Raw genomic sequence first — 18,916 nt, 5'->3', positions numbered from 1 at the left:
TGAGGAAGGGTAGAGTATCCACGAAACATTACACACATAAAAGCTACTACTTTAAAAGGACCGGTAATTGCCACGCCCCCTTGACCACGCTCCTGACCACACCCCCACTGGCACCGCACCAGGTGGTCCCAGTTTCACCTCTAAAAATTATGGTAAGCCTATATATATATATATATATATATATATATATATATATATATTTTTTTTAATCATACTAAGGTTTCATAATGATATCTTTATTATTACGAATGTACTCTTGGTCAATTCGATTTAGAACCAATACCACACATTTATTATATGTAAAATGTGATACGTTTCACGCTTGTACCGCAACAGCCAAGTATTAAAATCGAGACGAGACACGAGAGTGAATAGACTGAATTGTCTACGGGCAGCAACCGTAGTGAGGATGTTGCAGAGCATACTGGGAATTGTAGTTCTAGGTTTTATCCAGCATGGCTGCTGCTCGCTGCTAGGTACTGTCCTCAGCAAGAACACGTTAGGTTGTGACATATAAGAGCTAACGATAATTACTAATAGTGTGAGTTTTAGGTTATTTACCTTTTATTATGAAATCAAGCGCATGCGTATTATGACTGAGTTATATGATTGTGTTTATATTTATGTGCGTGTAAAACATTTAATTACTTTCACTGTATTAAAGCAATAGATCTATTCATTTTCCATTGCAGAAATATAAATATTTGAGGTCTATGGTACATTTTAATGTATGGTTGCGGGAATTGTTAGAGTCGTTTGCATTTAGATGAGTGATTTATGCCCCCATCCTCTGCTTTTACATATACTTTATTACATTACATTACATTACATCTTGACAATTCACTATAATGCACATATACCAATTTGTTTAACTTTTGAAAATTGTATTGCAAACTTTTTTTAATGCCACAAGATCCTCCTCACTCTGCACTTTAAAGCTAAATGTTTAAAGTGATGGTAGTCGGGGAATGTTAGTGATATTTTTGATGGGGTTTAATTCATCTGTTGTAATGAAGATGAGCTAGCACTTACCTTTTAATATAGTTATGAAATTCAAATACACCGCCACCCACTTCAAAAGTAATTTTTTATTTGAGCTAAGGGTTTCTCCAATCAGTGCTATAGCTACAACAAAAGTGCCATATGGGGAGTGCGCTTATTGGAGAACTCTTCAATTAAAGGATTACTTTCGTTTCCTATTTACATACCAAATAATACAACATTCTTTTTAATAATAATATATGAAGACTTACTGTACTTTATTTTAATAAAAACAAAGCATCCATACCTTTTATTTTCTATAATTATTTTGCAGCAATGACGTAAGCATATCCAGCCCACCGTTTTCGCCATTATCTACATAACATCACTAACCAGATTGCGTGCCTATGCATATAATTATCGGCATAATCGTCACTAATGCGCATGCGCATAAATTTTTCTCGATCGCGCATGCGCTTTTCTGATTAAATTTTATACAACATTATCTGAATTTTTATTTATCAAAAAGAATTGCCATCTGTTTAAAAATATTTATATTTTGCTCGTTTGTTTCAAGGGAGATTCTCTTTAGTGTAAAGTAGCGTAAAATTAGAATATAGCAGAAACTAAGTATTGAATATTGTATCTAAGTTATCCTTTGCTCGTTTATTCTAGGGCGATTCTGAAAGCGTTAGCAAGAACAATACTAACGTTAGTTGCGCAGCTCAATCGACTGCTGCTCTATAGATTCTCCTCGCCTTATGTATCTGAAGATGGTGACGTTTGATGTGACGCTGCTTTAACTCGCGCATGCGCAGTACTTACCAAAGACGCCATGTTTCAACTGCAGTTGTCAGCACGGATTGGGAATCCGTAATGGTTGACTTAGAAGTAGGTTTGGAAATAATCTAAATTTCCAATATAAATATTTCATAAACAAAACATATTTGGTAATGAATGTACTTTAGAAAAATATATTTATATGTATATTACGATCGTAATGTGATTTCATTTCAGACTACAGTGTCCCTTTAAAGTGCATCTTTATTACAACTGCTGAATTAAACTCCATCTAAAATATCACTAACAATCAGGATCGGATTTTAAAAAGAACAGAGTTTACCATCACTTAAACTTTATCAAAATGAAAAATAGAAATAAAATCAATTGCTGTCCCCAATTAAAAACAAAGAAAAAAAAAGTAAGTATGATGTATATATATATATATATATATATATATATATATATACATACACACACACATTACACACTTTGGTGTTTTGTATCTTAAAGCTATAATTTTACAATTTGTCCAAGAGTATAAAGTTAATAACCCTATCTACATTATCTGTCTGTCTTTCTATCAGTCATGTAATCGTATATATAGTTTCAGGAAAAATTAGCATTGCTTAATTAATGTACCAATTTATGACTTAGGTGTGGACAGTTCTCATCTGAGCCAAGAACTTTTATACTATCTACAACAATTTCTTGTTGGAATCAAGATGGCATTTCATTGCCAGAGAGACAGTTATGCAACAGAGGTGAGTATGTAACTGACCACGTCAATATTTATACCCCATTAATGCAAGGTTTCACAAATTGATCACAGACTTTGGAGCTACGTATCTTTAGGAGCCAGAAAAACCCCCCACAAAACATTTGTATATAATATATATATAATCAAATAAAATAGCGAAGGGTCAAAGCCTTATTAAAGTGAATGTCAAGTTAAACAGATTACATAAAGTGAAACAATAGCAGTTAAAAAATGAATGAGAGTTTCAATCATGAAATCGTTAGTTTATACTTATCTTCAGAGCTATTTCACTATAAACGCTACACGGATAATAGCTGAAGCTCCGGTTGCCATTTTCAGCATTTGATTGACAGATGACTCCCCCCCGGGGCGTTCAGCCCCTTTGCACAAACCTCACTGCCGGGGGAAACAACGAATAGTTGATTGCAGATGAGTCATCTGTCAATCAAATGCTGAAAATGGCTACCGAAGCTTCAGCTATTATCCGTGTAGCCTTTATAGTGAAATAGCTCTGAAGTATAAACTAACGTTTTTATGAATGAAACTCTCATTCATTTTTAAACTGCTATTGTTTCACTTTATGTAATCTGTTTAACTTGACATTCACTTTAAATATCTTTATTGTTAGAAATGAGAAACTCTTATTTAACATGTCACTTTCCTTACATTTTAATATAGCATGGACATGGGTCTTACATTTTCATTGTCATTCATATACTTTGATCCCTGGATTGACTGACCCTTCAGACATATTGACATTTGTATATGTAGAAGGGATTTTTTGTGTTTGATGCTTAAGTTCCAGGTAATGTCTGTTTTTGGTTTGAGCACGTAAAAAGATAGAAAAGTCAAGATTAAACTTGAATGATTTAGATAGAGCATGTCATTTTAATTTCTATTCTCAAATATACTTTGTTATTTTGATATCTGTTGTTGAAAAATAATATGTACATATCCTACACTACTAGGAGCTAGCTGGTGATTGGCGCCTGCACACATTTTTTTCTTTTTTGACTGGCTCACTGGATTTGCTCAGCTAGCTCACAGTAGTGCATTGCTGCCCCTTTAGAAAATGATAACAAGAGAATTAAACAAATTTGATAATAGAAGTAAACTGGAAAGTTGTTTAAAATTGTATGCTCTATGTGAATCATGAAAGAGAAAATCTGGGGTTTCATGTACCTTTAAAGGGATATGAAACCCAAAACATTTATTTTGTGATTTAGACACAGGATACAATTTAAAAAAAGTTTCCAATTTATTTCTATTATCAAATTTGCTTTGTTCCCATGATATTTTTTGTTGAAGAGATATCTAAGTATCTAACAAAGCAGCTGCCATATAGAGCTCCAGAAATGGGGAGGCTTATGTCCCTGCTTTTCAACCAAAGATACCAAGAAAACAAAGATAAATTGATACTAGAAGTAAATTAGAAAGCTGTTTAAAATCACATGCTCTATCTGAATCATGAAATAAAAAATTGGGGTTTCATGTTACTTTAATAACCCCTTAACAACTATGGCGTACCCTGTACGTCGGCCAATACTGGTTTTCCTGCCTATAATAGCGCGGGCCTCACCACCAGCAGTAAGAATGTGCTATTATACCCTCCCTCCCTCCTGCAGGCCTCTTGAAATGCCTATAATAGCGCGGGCCTCACCACCAGCAGTAAGAATGTGCTATTATACCCTCCCTCCCTCCTGCAGGCCTCTTGAAATAGCGCTGTCTCCTGCAGCGAGGCCTCGCTATTAAAAAAACAAGCCCCATAGAAAGACCAGTGATGTACAGGGTACGCCTCTGGTTGATACGGATTAACCCCTTAAGGACAAGACCATTTTTCAATTTCTTAGCCTTAATGGGCCAGTAAACCCACAAAATAATGATATATAATTCTGCACATAGTGCAGAATTATATAACATCAGCTTAGCGCAAACTTTGTACCTTAAAAGATTAAAGTGAAAAAATGCTACGAAATTTACTTTCACAGTACGCCGCTCCTGGCTCTACTTAGCGGGTCTGTTTGTTTTCCCTAAGCCTTCGGGCATGCTGTCTATTCACAGCCGGCCCGATCGCGCCATTAAACTCAATGTAACTCGCTCCTGCTACCAGACCAGAGCGGGAGCGAGTTACATTGAGTTTAATGGCGAGATCGGGCTGGCTGTGAATAGACAGCGTGCCCGATGTGCTTAGAGGAAACAAACAGACCTGCTCAGTAGAGCCAGGAGCGGCGTACTGTGAAAGTAAATTTTGTAGCATTTTTTCACTTTAATCTTTAAAGGTACAAACTAAGCTGATGTTATATAATTCTGCAATATGTGCAGAATTATATAACATTATTCTGTGGGTTTACTGGCACTTTAAGGACCAGGGCTATTTTTACATTTCTGAAGTGTTTGTGTTTAGCTGTAATTTTCCTCTTACTCATTTACTGTACCCACACATATTATATACCGTTTTTTTCACAACATTAAATGGTCTTTCTGAAGATACCATTATTGTCATCATATCGTATAATTTTCTATAAATTTTATTTATAAAATATGATGAAAAAATTGAAAAAAACACACACACTTTTTCTAACTTTGACCCCCAAAATCTGTTACACATCTAAAAACCAAAAAACACCCATGCTAAATAGTTTCTAAATTTTGTCCTGGGTTTAGAAATACCCAATGTTTACATGTTCTTTGCTTTTTTTGCAACTTATAGAGCAATCAGTACAAGTAGCACTTTACTATTTCCAAACCATTTTTTTTTCAAAATTTGCTTAAAGGGTCATTATATACTCATTTTTTCTTTGCATAAATGTTTTGTAGATGATCTATTTATATAGCCCATAAAGTTTTTTTTTTAAATAAATCTATAGTTTTGCTTATTTTTAAATAACATTGCTCTGATTTTCAGACTCCTAACCAAGCCCCAAAGTTTTATGTGAATACTGTCAGCTACCTTCTCCAGCTTGCTCCTGTCTTTATAGGTCTTTTCATATGCAAAAGAAGGGGGAGGGGGGGAGTGTCTTATTTGCCACTTGCAGTGGGCTTTCCAGCTACCTTTTCAACAGAGCCAAACTGACAGCTTCTAAGTAAGTTTTTAAACAGTTTCATACTGGATTTTTATATCAGTATCTGTGCATCTTATTCTTTATAGTAGTGTCTATTACATGCAGTTATATGAAAATGAGTGTATACTGTCCGTTTAAGTTACATTTTAACACTGATATCGGTCAGGAATCCCTGAATAACCCTTCACATGTATATATATTTTTTTTAGTAGACACCCCAAAGTATTGATCTAGGTCCATTTTGGTATATTTCATGCCACAATTTCACCGCCAAATGCGATCAAATAAAAAAAATCGTTCACTTTTTTTACTAACTTTTTCACAAACTTTAAGTTTCTCACTGAAATTATTTACAAACAACTTATGCAATTATGGCACAAATGGTTGTAAATGCTTCTCTGGGATCCCCTTTGTTCAGAAATAGCAGACATTTATGGCTTTGGCATTACTTTTTGGTAATTAGAAGGCCGCTAAATGCTGCTGCGCACCACACTTGTTTTATGCCCAGCAGCAAAGGGGTTAATTAGGGAGCTTGTAGGGTTAATTTTAGCTTTAGTTTAGTATAGTAGACAACCCAAAGTTTTAATCTGGACCCATTTTGGTATATTTCATGCCACCATTTCACCAGCAAATGCAATCAAATAAAAAAAAATCTTTAACTTTTTCACTAACTTTAGTTTTCTCACTGAAATGATTTACAAACAGCTTGTGCAATTATGGCACAAATGGTTGTAAATGCTTCTCTGGGATCCCCTTTGTTCCGAAATAGCAGACATATATGGCTTTAGCATTGCTTTTTGATAATTAGAAGGCCGCTAAATGCCGCTGTGCACCACACTTGTATTATGCCCAGCAGTGACGGGGTTAATTAGGTAGCTTGTAGGGAGCTTGAAAGGTTAATTTTAACTTTAGTGTAGAGATCAGCCTCCCACCTGACACATCCCACCCCCAGATTCCCTCCCAAACATCTCTATTCTCTCTCCCACCCCACAATTGTCCCCACCATCACAATTGTCCCCGCCAAAAAGTCTGCCAGTACTAAAATACTTTTTTTTTAAAATATCTGTTCAGTTGTGATGGATCCCCCCTTAGCCCCCAACCTCCCTGATCCCCCCCCAAACAGCTCTCTAACCCTCCCCCTGCTACCTATTTGCTGCCATCTTGGCCGCCCTGCGGCTGCTCCCACCCACCAGCGATCTGCACCATCGCTGGCCGATGCTAAGAGGGCCACAGAGTGGCTCTCTCTGCATCGGTCTTGGAAAAAAGATATTGCAGTGATGCCTCAATATTGAGGCATCACGGCAATACCTTGAAAGCATTTGGAAGAGATCAGGATCGCTTCCAGCCGCATTAAACCCCTAACGACGTACAGGGTACGTCGCTGGTCTTTATACACCAGTTTGTGTGTGACGCGCCCTGTACGACATGTGTCGTTAAAGGGACACTGAACCCAAATGTTTTCTTTCATGATTCAGATATAACATGATATTTTAAGCAACTTTCTAATTTACTCCTATTATCATTTTTTCTTTGTTCTCTTGCTATCTTTTTATTTTAAAAGCAGGAATGTAAATCTTAGCAGCCAGCCCATTTTAGGTTCAGCACCATGGATTGCGCTTGCTTTTTGGAGGCTTACATTTACCCACCAATAAGCAAGCATAACCCAGGTTATCAACCAAAAATGGGCCGGCTCCTATGCATCACATTCCTGCTTTTTAAATAAAGATAGCAAAAAACGAAGAAAAATTGATAATAGGAGTAAATTAGAAAGTTGCTTAAAATTGCAGGCTGTATCTGAATCATGAAAGAAAAAATTTGGGTTTAGCCTCCCTTTAAAGGGACATACTACTCATATGGTAAATCACTTGAAACTGATGTACTATAACTGTAAAAGGTTGACAGGAAAATATCACCTGAGCATCTCTATGTAAAAAAGGAAGATATTTTACCTCACAACTTCCTCAGCTTAGCAAAGTAAGTTCTGTGTAAAAAGTTATACTCAGCTGCTGCTAAGCTGCAGGTAAAAAAAATGAAGAAATGAACAGCAGCCAATCAGCATCAACAGTGCTGAGGTCATGAACTCTTTTACTGTGATCTCATGAGATTTGACTTAACTCTCATGAGATTTCATAGTAAACTTCCTTAAACTGAATAGGGAAATAAGATGAGTGTTCACGAAGCTCACTCCCTAAGCTGTGCCGGGACAGACATACTGATTTGCTGCTAAGAAGTCCTTTACAATGGAATGTGGCTACTGAGGAACTTTTGAGGTAAAATATCTTTCTTTTTTACATAGAGATGTTTAGGTGATATTTTCTAGTCAGCTTTTTACAGCTATGCTGCATCACTTTCAAGTGTTTCAACATTTGGGTATCATGGCCCTTTAAGCGGGCAACAGCTTGACTTAATTGATGACAACAGGCAAATAGGGAAAAATTCCAAGGCTGCAGTGATTGCAATGGAAAATAAGACGTCTATGACTTCTTGAAAGCTTTTCAATGACCATAATATAATAATTTGCTATGTATAATTTGTAAGACTAAACCATTGCAATTAAATGTGTTTGTGGAATAAGATCTGCCGGCTATTGTTTACTTTCCATTTGTATGTACAGAAAGTAGACATTTACTGGTTTAACTTGTCTAACCATAGGATGTTTGTTCTGGTTTTAGAAGGTAGAGATAATTCTTCTAGGCTGTTGCAGTTTTTGACATATTATTAACATAAATATATATAAAACTATACAAAGTACATGATTAAATGATGTTTATTCTTTTCTAGTGTTTATTAATTGTATTTCCCAAACATATCTGTAGAAAGCATGTTTTTTTTAATTTACAGTAAATAATTGTAGATATTTGCTATGTGAAGTCCACAGATGCAAAATGCAGACTTGTTTGACCTTTCTTTATTTAAAGGGACAGGCTACTTGAAATGTTTTGGGCTAAATTACAATTGGAGCGCTAATTTATTGCACGCCTGTAAACGGGCAAATTCTCCCGTTTACGGGCGCGCAATAAATAACCAGCTATTACAAGTGGCTAGTTAATGCTACCGAGAGCTCGCGGTAGCAATTAGAACATAGTAAATCAACCAGAGATCAGATTTCTGGTTAATTTTCTAAAAGAGCCCCAATTGCTGCCAAAATAAAATATATTTTAGTTTTTTATTAAAAAAAAAGTATAGTTTTTGTAAAAATAAAAAACAACGGCATTAAGCAGTTTTTGGGGGCTAACGTTGGCGGGTGTGGGGTGTTATAAAAAAAAAAACGGCACTGAAAAGTGCCTTTAGATTGCGGTCTAAGGGGACTGTGTATTCCTAGTAAATATTTATGTATATGCTTATATACATATATATTTATGTGTTAATATGTGTATATACACATATTAACACATACATGAATTTGTATATATTCATATATATTTATATTTGCTGCGCGACTTACCCCCGTTGTATGAGAATGAGGCTTCCATTGGAGCCTATGACAGCACTCTCTCATGAGCGCAATGCTGCTGTGCGTTCGCATTGCACCTAACTTGTAACACCAGCGCACATTTGCGTGTACTGGTATTACTAAGTTGAGAGAAAATATTGCTTTTGTGAAAGCGATATTTTGCACTCAATTTATAATCTAGCCCTTTATTGTTTAAAAAGATAGATAATCCCTTTTTTATGCATTCGCCTGTTTTGCATAACCAACACTGTTCTATTAATACACTTTTTGTTTTACCTTTGTTTATACCTTGTATCTAAACCTCTGCAGACCGCCCTCTTTTTACCTCAGTTCTTTTAAAAGATTTTCATTTTAGTGTTGACTCATAAATAACTCCACAGGAGTGAGCACAATAGTATCTATATGGCCCACATGAACTAACAGTGTCTAACTGTAAAAAACTGTCAAAATGCACCGAGATAAGAGGCCGCCTCCAACGGCTTAGAAATCAGTTTGAGCCTATCTAAGTTTAGCTTTCAATATAGAATACTAAGAGAACAAAGCACAATTGATGATAAAAATAAATCGGTAAGTTGTTTAAAATTGCATTCCCTATCTAAATAATGAAAGTTTAATTTTGACCTGACTGTCCCTTTAAGTGAGATTTGAATCCTCAAACAAATCATCTTGTCATTATTTTAATGTTTTATATTGTCTTTTTTTAAAGCTGATGACGGAGGTCGTGTCTTGCTCTCCTGCTAAACTGAAAACTGAGAATGGGGGAAAAAAGGAGACGCTTTCTGGGTTTAATGTCATATTAAAAGATACTGTACTATTCCCTGAAGGAGGAGGTCAGGTAAGAGAAAAAGTGCATTTAAGGATAGATATGAATTCTACTTTAAAGGGACATGAAACCCAATTTTTTCTTTCATGTTTCAGTTAAAGCACAAGATTTTAAACAACTTTCTAATCTACTTCTATAATTAAATTTGCTTCAATCTCTTAGTATCTTTTGTTGAATGAGCAGCAATGCACTACTAGGAGCTAGCTAAGCACATACGTTGAGCCAATCAAAAGAGGTATATATGTGCAGCCACCAATCAGAAGCTAGCTTCCATTAGTACTTTGCTGCTCTTGAGCCTACCTATGTATGCTTTTCAACAAATTATATTAAGAGAACAAAGCAAATTAGATAATAGAAGTAAATTGGGAAGTTGTTTAAAATCAAAAGCTCTGTCTGAATCAGGAAATAAATATTTTGGGTTTCATGTCCATTTAATATTTTTTTTCTGGTGTGCATTTGCTTTGGGTTTCAAGTATGTTTAAACTCTGTGAGCATAGTTTGTTTGTTCTTTATATGTCAAACGTTGTGTTTATAGATCTATCTACTCTTTTTGTACCACTGTGTGTATTTGAGTATGCTTACACTAAAGAGCTCATATATGAAGCTACATTCAGAGCCCTTGTAGTTGCAGGCTCGCATATGTGAGCCTTCAACTGCAATTTAACCCCTTCCCACCGTTAGGACGTTCCATGCCATCCTAACTGCCCTAGGCTTTAGCTAGGTTGCCACCTCGGCCATCTTTTCCTGGACACTTATGAGTTGCACATGCTGCAGGGTGTGCAAAGGGGAACATGAATTGCACCCCTGGATAGCACACAAATAGTGATCCTGGATAGCACTATTCATGTTCCTCCCTGCATAACCTGCATCGTGTGTGACTCATAAGTGTCCAGGAAAACATGGCCAAGGTGACAACCCTAGCTTTAGCGCAGTGAGGACGGCATGGAATCTCCTAGCTGTTTGGCTGTCCTGAAGCCATAGCAGCTTAGTAAATGGGATCACAGGCTAGAGGGCGTACCTAGCGTTAGGCACTCCCCCCAGACCCGGTCCCATAATTGAAATCATGCGGTCGCATGAACAATCGCATAGTTCAATTTTTACTTATTTGTTTACATCGGAACTTCCGATGTAGACAAATAAGTCCGGTCAGGAAGGGGTTAAGTAGCAGTGATCTTATGACATATTTTATTGCCTACAACCATCAGAGCTCTGAAGCTGCGAGGGCCCCTCAGTGTATATATACTCATGTGAGACAGTGTAGCGTTTGAATATTAGTGCATATATATGGTCTGTAATCAGAATGCAGTCTCCACAAAATATCTACATATACAATGAATGTTCGATGTATATACCCATAATTCATCAGATAACTTTTATCTGTTTTTACCTAAAATCCCACACACCTGGTTTGTCTTTTCCTTAAAGGGACAGTCCCCCCCCCCAATTCCTCCCCTTTAATTTGTTCCCAACGATCCATTTTACCTGCTGCAGTGTATTAAATTGTTTACAAGTAGCTCCTTTACCCTTTTTTTGGAATTCGAACTATCCTGTGGTATCTCCACCGATACATTAAAAGATCTGGTATTAGGTCCAGGCTATTGACAGACAATGTAAATACAGCCAGCAAAATAAATTATACTGCTGATGCGTGTAGAAGAGATATCTAATGAAATGATGATTTCTTTCCTATGGCATGGAGAGTCCACGACTTAATTCCAATTACTAGTGGGATATTTAACTCCTGGCCAGCAGGAGGAGGCAAAGAGCACCTCAGCATAGCTGTTAAGTGTCATTTCCCTTACCCATAATCCCCAGTCATTCTCTTTCCCTCACGGTACTTTTCCCTGCAAGCAAGGATTGGGGCTATGTGGTGTCCATGTCAATCTCTTTAGTAGCAGTAATGGTGGCTTTTAGCACTTAGAAGACAGCGAGGTGATCTTCGCTTAACTTCTAACATTATTGCTACCCCTATTATTGAAAGCCAGGGTTGGTTACTCTGTCTTTTCTTTTTCTACAGGTCCCTGACAGAGGTGATGGTATATGTCACACCTAAGAAGCTGTTCCTGCCTGACAGCCAGATCCGCAGGTAAGTGCTCTTGCCTTCTAGGTATTGAAGGTCTGCACTTGTGGAAATTATGGGACATGTTTATCTCCTTATTTTGGAGTATCTGTGAGGGAGCTCTGCTAAGGCACTGCATTTGCTAAGGGGGTAACTTTAATCTTATTGATAGTATGTTACTGTTTATAAAGGCTGACATTAAGGGGTTAATCCTTTATTAAGAATCTATCAAGTGACTTTACCAAGGGGTTAACTTTGATGTGTATGATTAGATTGCATCTATGTTTTTATTTTTTTGGCTCTTTACCGTACTTTTGCGCCGTTTACAATACTGTGGCGCAGTTTATATTTTATTTTCGGGTTCGTTGCAGTCACGTGACCGTACTTCGCTCTTCCGCTATTCAGCTCTTTCTGTCAGCCAAGTTCAGAGCGGAGCAGATTGCGGTGTATCTATTATGCTTGTTTAGATGCTGGATCAGTATATAACGGCTGATACAGAGTCTGTGGTTGTTTCCTCTTCTGTTGGACAGCTCTGCTGGTCTAGTACGGTAGGTCCTCAGCAGGGCTGAGGAAAGGGTTACCTATTTATTTTTATGTTCAGAGGAGGTTAATTATATATTTTAATAGTAATGGTTATTATATTTTTTAACTGAAAGCCTGTATAACCAAAAGCGTAAGTTATCTTATTTAAAGGTACACTTAAAAATGTTTTATTTATTTAAAAAAAAAAAATTCTTAAAGGTACAGTACATCTTTTATTTTTGTTATTCTTTCTATTACCTTTATAATTGTTTAAAAGCACAAGTTGTCCCTCCTGTTGTCCTCCAACTTTGTTCCACATGTCTAAATAAGACAAGGATTCCTCCTCTGGGACTTATGTCTCTCAGGATAATGTTGTCCATGCCATGCCTCAGCTTTCCCCTCAAATGTCCCAAGCTTTAGCTGTTTCGCATGCAGTGCCCTGCGGTTCCTCTCAGTTTCCTCCTGGGGTGTTTATTTACCAGGAGATTTTGCTGTGCAGATAACTTCTGCGGTTTCTGCAGCTTTATCAGCTTTCCCTGTCGCTGGTAAGCAAAAGAGGAAATCTAAATATATTTCTGTTAGTAAGGGTGCTGACTCCGCTAAAGGCTGCGTTGGTCAGTCTCTCTGTTATCTGACGAAGATGTTACCTCAGTGGTTTCTGAGGGTGAGATCTCTGACTCTGAATCTGTAGTGGCCAATACTGCAGACTCAGAGGAGGTTAATTTTAGATTTGAGCTAGAACTCCTCCAATTACTTTTAAAGGAGGTCCTTGCTACTTTGGAAGACTCCGGCTCATCTGTCGCTGAGAACCCCAAAAAATTCTAGTAAACTTAACAGAGTATCTGATGTACTTTTATCTGTGGAAGTGTTTCCAGTTCCAGACCTTATGTCGGAAATAACTCAGGAATGAGAAAAACCAGGAATTCCTTTTTCCCCATCCCCTGTTTTTAAAAAGATGTTTCCTGTTGCTTACTCTATACGTGTCTCATGGTGCAGGGCCCAAGGAAGAGGGAACCATCTCTACTCTAGCCAAGAGATTTACTATTCCTAATGAGGATAGTTGTTCTTTCAAGGATCCCTTAGATAAGAATATAGAGGCTTACTTAAAAAAGATGTACATTCATCAGGGATTACAGTGGCAACTAGTTGCAAGTATTGCTACGGTCGCGGGGGCAGCATCTTATTGGTGCAATGCCTTGTCTGACCTGATTTCAGAAGAGACCACTATAGAGGAAATCCAGGATAGGATCAAGGCTCTTAAGTTGGCCAATACTTTTATCTGTGATGCCAACATGCAAAATGTTAGACTGGGAGCCCAGATTTCTAGCCTCGCTGTTCTAGCTCGCAGAGCTCTGTGGTTAAAGTCTTGGTCTGCAGATGTAACATCCAAGTCCAAACTTCTGTCTTTACCTTATAAGGGCAAGACTTTATTTGGTCCTGGTTTGGCTGAAATCGTATCAGAAATTACAGGGGAAAAGGGATCTTTCCTACCTCTGGACAAGAAAAATAGACCTAAGGGTCGCCAGAATTCTAATTTTTGTTCCTTTCATAACTGCAAAGGACAGAAGTCTTCCTCCTCTTCTTCCAAACCGGTACACTCCAGGACCTCATGGAAGTCCAGTCACCCTTGGACTAAGGGGAAGCAAGCCAAGAAGTCTTCCACTGAATCTAAATCTGCACGAAGAGACTCTCCCGAACCAGTCTTGGATCAAGTGGGGGCAGGCTTTCCTTTTTTCTGCAGGCTTAGATACGTGATGTCCCAGATCCTTGGGCCGTGGACATAGTATCCCAGGGCTACAGAATTGGATTCAAGTCTTGTCCCCCCAAGGGCAGATTTATCCTGTCAAGGTTATCTGCAAACCAGGTAAAGAGAGAGGCCTTCTTAAACTGCGTAAATGATCTATCTTCCCTGGGAGTGATTGTTCCAGTTCCCTTAGAGGAACAAGGTCAAGGATTCTATTCAAATCTGTTTGTGGTTCCCAAGAAGGAGGGACATTTCCATCCCATCCTAGGCCTAAAGTGTCTCAACAAATTCCTCAGGGTTCCGTCCTTCAAAATGGAAACTATTTGTTCCATTCTTCCCTTGGTCCAAGAGGGTTAGTTTATGACGACCATAGATCTGAAGGACACGTATTTTCATGTTCCTATTCACAGGAAACATTACCAGTTTCTGAGGTTTACATTTCTGGACAAACATCTCCAGTTGTTTGCCCTTCCTTTTGGCCTTGCTACGGCTCCCAGAATCTTCACAAAGGTTCTGGGGCCCTTTTGGCGGTGGTCAGATCTCACGGAATAGCGGTGGCGCCTTACCTGGACGACATCCTGGTTCAAGCGTCATCTTTTCAACTAGCAAAATCTCATCCAGATATGATGATTGATGTGATGGTTGCTTCCATGGACATCATTCCTTTAGCTCGGTTCCATCTGAGACCTCTGCAGCTATGCATGCTCAGTCAATGGAACGAATATAGATCTGGATCCCCTAACAAGAGACTCTCTCTTGTGGTGGATTTTACAGGACCATTTATCTCTGGATACATGCTTCCTGAGACCTTCTTGGGTGATTGTGACCACGGGCGCCAGCGTGTTAGGCTGAGGAGCAGTTTGGGGATCCTTAAAAGCCATAAACATCTTAGAGTTGAGAGCAATCTTCAATGCCTTGACAGCTTGGCCTCAACTAGCCTTGGTCTGGTTTATCAGATTCCAATCGGACATCATCACCTCGGGGGCTTACATCAACCACCAGGGAGGAATTCTGAGTTCCTTAGCAATAAAGGAGGTGACCTGCTTTCTACAGTGGGCGGAATCTCACGATTGTCTCCTATCTGCCATCCACATTCCAGGGGTGAACTTCTGGAAAACGGATTTTCTAAACAGGCAGTCCTTTCACCCACGGGGAGTAGGCTATTCATCCGTAGGTCTTTTCAGCATTAACCCTCAGGTGGGGGGTTCCGGATTTGGATCTGATGGCATCACGTCAAAATCCCAAGCTTCCAAAGTACGGTTCAATATCAAGAGATCCTCAAGCCGCTCTGATTGACATTCTGAAGGTCCCTTGGAACTTCGGTCTAGCATACCTGTTTCCTCCGTTTGCTCTTCTTCCTTGAGTCATTGCTCGTATCAAACAGGAGAGGGTGTCAGTGATTCTAATAGCTCCTGCATGGCCTTGCAGGGTCTGGTTCGTGGATCTGATGAAGTTGTCATCTCTTCCACCTTGGACGTTGCCTCTGAGGAGGGACCTTATACTTCAGGGTCCTTTTCTCCAACCAAATCTGGATTCTCTGAAGCTGACTGCTTGGAGATTGAACGCCTAGTTTTGGCTAGGCTTGGCTTCTCTGAGAAGGCCATTGATACCATGCTTCAGGCTCATAAGCCTGTTACTTGCAAAATTTACCATAAGGTAAGGAGCAAATATGGTGTATGGTGGGAATCGAACGGTTTCTCTTGGAGTAGGGTAAGGGGGTTACCCTGAATTTTGTCTTTTCTTCAGGAGGGCCTGGAGAACGGTTTGTCAGTCAGCACTCTGAGGGGTCAGATTTCAGCGCTGTCTATTCTTTTGCACAAATGTCTGGCAGATCTGCCAGATGTTCAATCTTTTGTTCAGGCTTTGGTCAGAATCAGGTCTGTGTTTACACCTCTTGCTCCTCCATGGAGCCTTAAACTTGATTTATAGCAGGCTCTGTCTGAGCCGATGCATTCTGTTGATATTAAATTGTTTTCTTGGAAGTTTTCTTTTCTTCTTGATATTTCCTCTGCTCGCAGAGTTTCCAAGCTTTCGGCTCTGCAGTGTGATTCCCCTTATCTTATTTTTTATGCGGATAAGACGGTCGTTCGTACTAAGTTGGGATTTCTTCCCAAGGTGGTATCGGATCGCAATATCAATCAGGAAAATGTTGTTCCTTTTTTTTGTCCCAATCCTTCTTGCATAACCTGGATGTTGTGCGTGCTCTATAATCTTACCTTCAAGCAACTAAAGATTTTCGTCAATCTTCTGCTCTGTTCTTTGTTTTCTTTGGGAAGCGTAAGGGTCAGAAGGCCACTTCTACTACTCTTTCTCTCTGGTTGAGAAGTGTTATCCATTTAGCTTATGAGACAGCTGGACAACAGCCTCCTGAGAGAATTACGGCTTATTCCTCTAGGGCTGTCTCTTCTTCCTAGGCTTTCAAAAGTGAAGCTTCTGTGGAGCAAATTTGCAAGGCGGCTACATGGTCCTCTTTGCATACCTTTTCCAAATTCTACAAATTTGATACTTTTGCCTCAGCTAAGGCTTCTTTTGGGAGAAAAGTTCTTCAAGCGGTGGTGTCTTCTGTTTAGGTCTGCCTGCCTTGTTCTCTCTCTCCCTTTCATTCTGTGTCCTCTAGTTTGGGTATTGGTTCCCACTAGTAATTGGAATGAAGTCTTGTTCTCTCCAGGCCATAGGAAAGAAAACTAAATTTATGTTTACCTCATATTTTTTTTTCTTTCCGGGCATGGAGAGTCCACGACCCGCTCTTAATTATATTTAAGACAGCAAATTTTTGGTATAAACCTCAGGCACCTTTATACCCTTTTGTTATCTTCTTTTTCCTTCGACTGAATGACTGGGGATTATAGGTAAGGGAAGTGACACTTAACAGCTCTGCTGGGGTGCTCTTTGCCTTCTCCTGCTGGCCAGGAATTGAATATCCCAGTAGTAATTGGAATGAAGTTGTGGACTCTCCATGCCCGGAAATAAATAAATTTATCAGTTAAGCATAAATTTAGTTTTTCCATTGCGCTTTCTAAGTTTTGGGCTTTGGTTTACAAACAGATATAAGATAAGGAAATAAGTGTGTGATAACATAATGAGATATAGTTTTACCTGCAAGCTCAACCCATTGTAATAGGCTGTGGTTTCAAAGCACAAAACCAGCAATTCCATATACACAAATAAACCTGTGACTTCATTTTCTTTTTTTCTTTTTCTTTTTTTCTTTTTCTTTCTTTTTTTTTTAAATACTTTTTTTTATTGAGGTCACACATCCTTACAAGTACAAGATCATTGCATGAATACATCTTCGTGTAAATAATGTACATTTCCACATTACGTTTATAACATAGATAGGAGAGACATTTCAAAAGTCGCATTATTTTGCGTTTTAATACAACCTAAACAGTTATATTATTAAGTAGATCTGAAAAAGGTAGAAAGGTAGATTAAATGGATACTTGTACAGATCCCTCATTTTTTTAACAATATAAAACAATAAACATATAAACCAACTAACCTAACAAAACATTTCGGTTTTAAACTTTCTTGTTTCCTCAGTATCAGTCGTAATATCAATATGGCATCTCTGGCATATAGGGAGAGAAAAGAAAAAAATAAGGGGGGGGAGGGGTTTTTCAGATGAGAGTTTCAATGAGAATCCCTTCAGGGTCACAATTGGGGTTAGATGATGGTGGAACCTCATATGATATAACGCAGCCCGGTCTCCTCTTAGTGTTGTTGACAGTATGAGTTTGTGGTGTAGGAATGGCTTAAGTATTTGTCTTTGTTTTCCCAATGGTAATATATCTCTGAAAGCCTTCCACTTTCTCAAAAAAGGGGATAATCTGTGTTTGGTGTCCAGAAGGACATTGTGTTGCTCAGTAAATATGTGTTTGTATAAGCGGTGTTTAAATTGTGTTAGATATGGGGAAAGTCTGGAGCACCATAAAGAAAGAGTACACTGTTTGGCAGTTAAAGTGAATAGTTTTTGTAGGGGGTGTAATTTACTGTGAATATTAGTCCATTAGTAGATATTTGTGGGAGCGAATTTAAGGTCTATTTTGAGCCAGTATTGTAGGCATCTCCAAAAGCGTTTAACCTTTGGGCATTCATAAAAATAGTGAACTAGGAAGGGATTGGGGTAGTGATATTTAATGCAGCGGTTTGGGTGTGCGGGATTCCATTTCACCCATCTGCGGGGAGTAATGTAGTCTCTGTTGAGTAGCCTATAGTGTAAGGGATAGAGTGGCTTTCCTTGTTTGTTCGAGACTATTTTTAACATTGTGGGTGGTAATATCATCGTTGATATCTAGCTGCAGCCTCTCCAGCCTTTCACCATGGATTCTGAGTGTGTGTTGTCTGAGGAGCTCTTGATAAAAGTCTGTAATTGAGAAGTGGCCAATAACGAACAATATTCGGGAAGTTCTGAAGGGTGCAGGATTCCCAAATTTTTTTTCCTGCAGGGAAATCCCTGTTTCCAATCAGGGGTATATGTTTCGGGGAGGACTGTAAAAATTGTAACATCTTATGGGCTAGGGTCCAGACCCTAAGAGGGTCTCTGTATAGAATAGTGTTCCTGACATGTGTTGATGAGATAGGACAGGGCACCATCACTGATTCTTCTAATGTTTGGTCATAGAAGTGGGCTGTGTTGAGTTGCCAATCAGTTACTAGTCTCAGCAAAGTAGCCCAATTGTAATATTTGGTAATCCCAACCCTCCATTTGAGTAGGAAAGATGTACTTTA

The 18,916-nt window shown here is 38.5% G+C and overlaps 1 protein-coding gene across 3 annotated transcripts in view; it reads left to right on the top strand.

Moving 5' to 3' along the window:
* The window catches only part of LOC128646139 (alanyl-tRNA editing protein Aarsd1-B), a 192,509-nt gene that overhangs the window by 99,267 nt on the left and 74,326 nt on the right, over positions 1 to 18,916 (top strand). Inside the window, exons 1-3 of one of the 3 annotated variants that reach the window (XM_053699573.1) lie at positions 440 to 541; positions 2,419 to 2,525; positions 9,744 to 9,872. In XM_053699573.1, coding sequence (XP_053555548.1) covers positions 2,487 to 2,525; positions 9,744 to 9,872 — 168 coding nt within the window. In that variant the 5' untranslated portion in view covers positions 440 to 541; positions 2,419 to 2,486. Of the gene's footprint in view, positions 1 to 439; positions 542 to 2,418; positions 2,526 to 9,743; positions 9,873 to 18,916 lie in introns of those variants that run through there. The other 2 variants (XM_053699574.1, XM_053699577.1) reach the window with 2 other exon arrangements.

Source organism: Bombina bombina, chromosome 1 (assembly GCF_027579735.1).
Source record: "Bombina bombina isolate aBomBom1 chromosome 1, aBomBom1.pri, whole genome shotgun sequence".
Lineage (NCBI taxonomy): Eukaryota > Metazoa > Chordata > Amphibia > Anura > Bombinatoridae > Bombina > Bombina bombina.
The sequence above is the reverse complement of the archived record's forward strand: the minus strand, read 5'-3'. Positions and strand labels throughout refer to the sequence as shown.